The 6703-nt window shown below is 43.8% G+C and overlaps 1 protein-coding gene across 2 annotated transcripts; it reads right to left on the reverse strand.

The window, feature by feature from the left end:
- Positions 1 to 328: 328 nt before the first annotated feature.
- Positions 329 to 6703, reverse strand: sf3a3 (splicing factor 3a, subunit 3). Of its 2 annotated transcripts, XM_027009787.3 has the most exons (17): positions 6458 to 6703; positions 6022 to 6069; positions 5853 to 5905; positions 5636 to 5741; positions 5401 to 5473; positions 5201 to 5292; positions 5030 to 5112; positions 4577 to 4715; positions 4259 to 4327; positions 3994 to 4061; positions 3736 to 3843; positions 3588 to 3657; positions 3262 to 3426; positions 2947 to 3057; positions 1301 to 1391; positions 918 to 973; positions 329 to 630 (listed from the first exon to the last, which is right to left on the reverse strand). In XM_027009787.3, the coding sequence occupies exons 1-17, from the start codon at positions 6551 to 6553 to the stop codon at positions 553 to 555; spliced, it is 1506 nt and encodes a 501-aa protein (XP_026865588.1). In that variant the 5' UTR covers positions 6554 to 6703; the 3' UTR covers positions 329 to 552. The 2 variants fall into 2 exon arrangements, with proteins under 2 accessions (XP_026865588.1, XP_081572412.1); XM_081716286.1 differs by lacking the exons at positions 3588 to 3657; positions 3736 to 3843; positions 3994 to 4061.

Genomic DNA, 6703 nt, shown 5'->3' on the forward strand with positions numbered 1-6703 from the left:
TAGACGTGAGCAGCAAAATTTCAGGCTAGTTTCACTTATTACTGTTTACAAATATTGTTAGTCATTAAGAAGATAAAACAATTCTAACTCTTCATTAAAAATGACAACAACCTCACAGGAACAAACACGCAGTCCTCAATGTCCGTCAAGAACCCTCCCTCTTTGAAAAATGGCAGCATAAAGTGTTTTTTGATCATTTGGAACTATCAAAGACTAGCAAGAACTATTGTGCAAATACACATATGTAATCAACCTTAAACCAACACTGAAACAAAGCACTGCGAATTTGGAATTCTTTAAAATCATGTTCCACACAAAAACTACACACTTGACAAAAACGTTGAGATTTATTGAATACCGAAATCTATACTTGTCTTCTCTCATATGTCAGAGGGCTTAATGAAAAATAAGCAAGTCATGAAAACACAAAAATCTACAAGGTTATTTTTCTGAGAAAGGTACACAAGTCCAAAACGGAGAGAAGGGAAAACAGACATCCCCTGGCTTCACAACACACTTGTCTTCTTGAGATGGCGCCTCAGTCTCAGAGCCCTAAAGCAGCCCCTGACGCTTTAGATCTTCATAGGTCTTCTTGTTGACCACATTTCCGCTGGAGTCCTCATACTCTTCCTGAGATGGTGAGAGAGAGCAAGTAAGTGCGAGAGAGAGAGAGAGAGAGAGAGAGGAGAGAGGGAGAGAGAGAGAGGGAGAGGAGAGAGGGAGAGAGAGAGAGAGAGAGAGAGAGAGGACCGAGATCAGTGATCATAGATGCTTCTAGACCCTCTTGTGGTCTGTTGCCATGGCCTGGTTCATAAGGATGTTTTTACCACAATCCAGAACACTGGCCTATCTGCTGATGCAGGTAAATTCCATTCAACATATGCTGGTCAGGTTGCATTGACGTCAGGACAAATTACCTCTGTGTCTGGCTGCCAGCGCTCTGATGCCTTCTGTGACTTCAGTTTTGACCACACTAAGAGATTTAAAGAAGAAGAAGAAAAAAAAAAAAAAATCTTCTTACATGGCCACAATTAGTGTATACAATCAACACTTAATTTGTTTCCATTTTAACCAATTATTTAAAATTAAAATCTATGTTAATTTACCATGGCCAAGGATTGTCCAATATATAACCTTTGCACTGGCACTTTGTGTGTGTGTGTGTGTGTGTGTGTGTGTGCGCGCGCACTGACACACACACACACACACACACACACACACACACACACCCACCCCTTTAACAAAGGAGGTACAACAAATAAATTGTCAGCATTTGGAGCTGCATGTGTGTGCTACTCACAGGACACAGCGTCTTCAATCTGAGTGACATTGGCAAAGTGGGCAGTGTTGGGGATGCCCAAACAGCGCATTCCGTGCGCGTGCCTCCACTCCTGAGTACCAGAGAGAAGAGGGAGAAATCACCATACAGCTCCTGTCTGCCAGTCTACCCCACTGCACGAAGGAGCGCTTGCTAACAGCACAACAAGGCCAAAGTGAACCCTTAAGCAGACAGTACGATCATGGATGGGTTTTCAAATCCTGTCCAAACATTGGCACATTAAATCTGGGATTTCTGTATATACAGTTGTACAAAATTAAGAATTTTAAGTTAGCAATCAGCAGAGGCAACTCTGAAAGCCAAGGGTAAGTGTCCCTAAAATGTGACAGGAGTTCAACACCAACCTCATGTATGTTTATAATGCATTTCCATCACATATTTCTCTATTATATTGTTTAAACTTTAATATGAGGCCTGTTATGAATGCATTCTATGGTCATGACGTTAGGCTGTGCAATCACTACTGCACAGAGCAAGTCAGACAGTGCAGTTCAAGCCACCCAGCCTTACACAAGCCATTAAAATAGATCTCATTTGTCAGCCAGGCCACGATCAGATTCACTGTAGGGGTTGTTGTTGTGGTAAGTAATAGACACAGATGGATTTGAACTTTGGGTCCCAAAACAATTTCAAATTGTGATTTGGACAACTGAAAATCAAAGAAAAAGGAAGGCTATTCACTTCCCAATTTACTGCCAAGGTTGGAGGACTAAAATGTTCAAAGTTGTTCATCACCCAAGGGAAGTGATTCCAGGGTCTGCATGCAAGACCTGTTTGGCTGAACAATATTCGAATCCCTTGTAAACTCGGTTACTCATTTTGGCCAATTCTGCAAAGCAAGTGTCTATTGGCTTTAACTCTGTTTAGTCATGTTGGTCCACAGGTCTAACAGCATTGAAAAGTGCTGGGGACAAGAAGGCTGGGTGGTGCATTCAGTTCTGCTACCCCTCAAATTCGCATCCCCTTTAAGAAACCAAGTCCGCGAGCACACGTGTTCACTGAAAAGAAAATCAGCGCTGGGACTGAAAGGGAGAGGTTCACAAAAGGTTTTATGGCTGTGTTTGCCAGGCTTCTTGGCATCGAAGAGAGGATGGCTATGTCTCGCCACTGGATGGGCTACGCAGCAGTTCCTGAGAGGTGGAGCGCAAATATGTCCTTGTTTTTAGTTTAGGGCTACTTCAGTACATTTTACTGTGTGTGTGTTGTGATTTAAATGATCACCAGAACAAATCAGCAAGGATGGAGGACAATGATAATGTTATGAATGCCACTATGTGAGATCTGATAAAGAAAAAATAAGGGAGAAAAGATCTACTGCCTAAACATCCCTGTATATTGACATGTGAGAATTGATATGGATATGCCATTTCAAATGAACATAAACACTTAATTTCTAGATCATTTGTTACAGTAAGTTCATGAATAAGATAAAAAGTTTGAATTGTCAGTTAAATTTCAGAAGTTCACTGTCTCACTGGAACGCAAACACAGTCTAAGAGCTGAGTAGCTCTGCTGCTCCGGTAAGGCTCGGCAGACACACGGCTCCTTGGGGTAAATGCCACAAGAGGGGCAAAGCTTTGATGGCAGGCAGGAAGTAATGCACTTACTGCAAAGTGCCTCTGGAAGGCTTTGGGCCCCCTGTATGTGTAGTTCCCACAGATCTCACAGTTGTAGTTGATATTCAGGCCATGAAGTTTGTACAGCCAGTATGGAATTGGCTAGAGAGGGAAAAAAAGAGAGAATTTCAAGATAACAAGAGCACTGAACAAGCACAATAGCAAAAACACTCTACAGCAGCCCACAGTCCTGAGGAACATGGTTTCGCCCAACATCCTATAACAAAATTTCTTCGTTTCCCCCAGTACACGCGTTTCACAACCATCTAACTGTCCCTTCTGCCCAACGCTCTGGCCGGCCGCTACCTTCCCGTCCCAGCCCAGCGGCAGATTCTTGGGGTTGTAGATGATCTCGTTGTCCTCGTCTTCGCTCTCGCTTTCGCTGGGCTGCTCATCGTCATCCTCCTCGCGTTCCTCGCCCGTGCGCGCCTGCTTCCTCTGCACATTTTCGTGGGTCAGCTGCCTCTGCTCCTGCGCAGGGAGGAGAGCCACATTAGCGTGGCAAACCTTGCGACTACTTCCTAGGTGATCATCTTGCGGGTTTGCTCTTACATGTGAGCATGCCAAAACCATCACCCTCACCAGCCATGCTTTTCCACAAAGCAGGATGACCGTCAGTACTGGCCACTTACCCCCAGGATCTCTACATATTCATAAATCTGGGCCTCCAGGAAAGCAATCTCCTTGTTGCGTTCTGTGTCTCTGTGAATGGAGGATTGTGGGCTTAGTGCAGAGTGCCAGTCAAACTAAACCACAATGCCAGAGGTTTGTGACACCTACTTCTTTGGTCCTTTAGCTTTAGGGTTTTTAGCAAAGAGAGAGGGATCCAGCGCCTCCAGAGATTTGCCTTTAGTGCTGAACAGTCGCTGTGCCCTTTCCTCCAGTGTGCTATCGGCAGAGACGACAGCCGTTTAGGGACACGCCAGCTTCACGAGAATAAAACGCATGTACCAAAATCGGCCGAATTTGTTTTCCGCTATGGATTGAAAACGGATGCTGATCAGGCAAACGGCGCTACGCTCACGTGCGGACACTCACCCCCCACACTTCAATCCCAGAGCCATGAGGGCAGACTTCAATCTGTCCAGACCCAGGGAGGCCAACTCCTGCAGAGAGACAGATGTTAACAAATGTCAACTCCCTACCGGGCCGTGCCATGAGCTTAAAGATATCCGTACGTGCGTCCATCTGTGCGGGTAATGTCATTGGGTCTAAATGTAACATGAAATAAAGGAGGGTTTGTCCAGGAAGAACTGCAGGCATGATGAATAGGGTCATGTCTGTTCATGGCTGGGAGCTTTACCTCCCAGGAGGAGAATGCAGACAGGTCCAGATGAGCTCCAGCATGGGTCAGAGCACTGCTAGCTTCTTTCTATTACACACACACACACACACACACAAATAAAATAGTTACATTCCACAAATTCCATTTCAGACAGCTATTATAGAACTGGGCACAGTGCTTTCTTTCACCTCAAGAGACACGTTTATGTAGTACATCATCTGCAGACACATCAAAAACCGGGCAGCACCGCCTGCACTCCGCAGCTATACACCACCACAATGTTGGCAAGTGCCAAACAGGCAGACCTGAGGGCCGAGCCCTCAGAGGGGAACCCACCGGCCAGCCGGGAAACGTCCCGTTCTCCCACTTCTTTTCAAAGTCAACCAGCACTTTCCCGTACAGCTCGTTCTGATCCAGCAAGGGTTTGACACGGTCGGTGTAATCCTGCAGATACATCAGGAGCATCTCCAGGTACCTGCCCAGAACACAACATACAGCTCAGGAAATCAGTCCAGTCGGGACATCTCTTCTGGGTGGAATTATACTTGAAGGCATGAAAAACTGACTGGCACAAAAGAAATAATAACCAATGACATACATTTCAGATAACCAATAAGAAAACCAACTGGCCACAGAGGGCATTAAATAAACAGAAACACAATACTCCCATTCAGCTGTTACAATTGATTGCTCTGATAACTGTATAAACTTGGAACTTGGAATAAATAACCCTTTGTATGTTATGCAAAAAAGGAAAAATCAAACTTTATATATCAAATCTGGACTTACTTCCTGTATTCTGCATTCTTCCTGTCTTTAGAGATATCAAAGAGTTGATCAAATGATGACAAATAGGAGACGTATTCCAGTTTCTAAGAGATTAACAGAGCAAGATGTCAAAGAACCATCCACCAGGGCTCCCTTAAACACAAGTGCATCACAGAGGAAAGGATGCTTTACCTCTGCCCCTTTCAGGTTGATGTATTTCAGGTAACAGTCGTGGAGATCCAGGTAACGACCGTATCCTTCTTCGTCAGTGAATTCTACTAGATCTGGCAGGACACCACATAACTGACAAGTTAAAACAGGAAGCAGGTGGCACTACCTGACAAAAGATACCTAAACAGAATATTCTAAGCACTCAGGCAAGTATGACTCACTCTGCGCTTCCTCACTGGGGTTGTCTCTGGCTTTTACCAGCTCCTCAAACTCCACTGACATGGGCACACTGATCTGTGTGCATGAGGAGGTGAACACAAGCAAGAAAAACAAAAGGTGAACGTGAACCTCCACAACCTGCAGCGTACTTTTCAACAGTTATTTTGCAGGAGTGTGTGGAATTTACAGTGCTGTAGAGCACTTTTTTAATGTACAAGCAAGCAGCTGGTGCATTACCTCATTGGGATGTTTCCGGTGGAATTCCTTGATCTGTTTCAGTCGGTTGTAGAACTCAGCAAACTCATTTGGACCAGATATGGCACCGAGCTCTTCCTTTCTCATACTAATGCAAAAGGAGATAAAATGATACACTGCATATGCTGTGCTAGACTTTTTGGTAACAGGAATAAAAATAAATCATCGGTCAAGGGGGAAAAAAAACAAAACCTCTTACCCATCTTTGTCCTCGTAGGAGTCTCTGAGGATTCCGCATACTTCCATATACCTCTATATAAGTAGAACAGCGTTAACAATTAACCTATTCAATAAAATTAGGACATTCGTTTTTTAATAAATACAAATACATTATGAATGTTATCTAGCTAAAGCAGAAAGAAACTTACGTCCAACATGGCTCGTGTTCGATGATCGGAATTAATCTGGTCGCGCAACTGAAAGAGAGGGATACGAGCTAAATAATAGTATATTGATCGTCTAAGTTAAAATTACTATTTGCGAACAGCTCCGTTGTCTACTGGAAACAGCATATCTTGGCTAACTTGACTGCATGGCTAGCTGCCGACAGATATAACTTAGGTGTGAATCCCATTACTCAATGACTAACTAGCTAGGTTAGCTAAATGACTGCAAAAACCTATTAGCTACCACTGCGTCACGGTCCACTACATTAAGATTCTTAATTAATCGACATTACTTTTATAAAAACAAGCCATGCCTTGAAGCGGCAAGCTACATGGCTATAAACAGCCGGACTTTATGTAGCCATTCAAACAAGACACATTAACCGGTTAGCGAATAGCTCTAAATAGCCCAAAATACCGTCGTTTTCTTGTGAAGCATCTCCTTTGTTTTTGCGTCCATCAGTCTTTCCTTCTCCTCGTGATAACGACGCTGTTGCTCTAAAATGGTCTCCATGGTGTTATTAATATGTCCACGAAGATGAATTACGGAGCTTGTTAAAATAATATTAGTCCGATGTTGTTTAATTCTAGCTAGCTAGCTAGCTAGCTACAGTATTTAAGACAGCTTACGCGCGTGCAACGATTAAGGAAGTTGTTCCCACGT

The sequence above is a fragment of the Electrophorus electricus genome, chromosome 6, assembly GCF_041902795.1.
Source record: "Electrophorus electricus isolate QZ-2024a chromosome 6, ASM4190279v1, whole genome shotgun sequence".
Classification (NCBI taxonomy): domain Eukaryota; kingdom Metazoa; phylum Chordata; class Actinopteri; order Gymnotiformes; family Gymnotidae; genus Electrophorus; species Electrophorus electricus.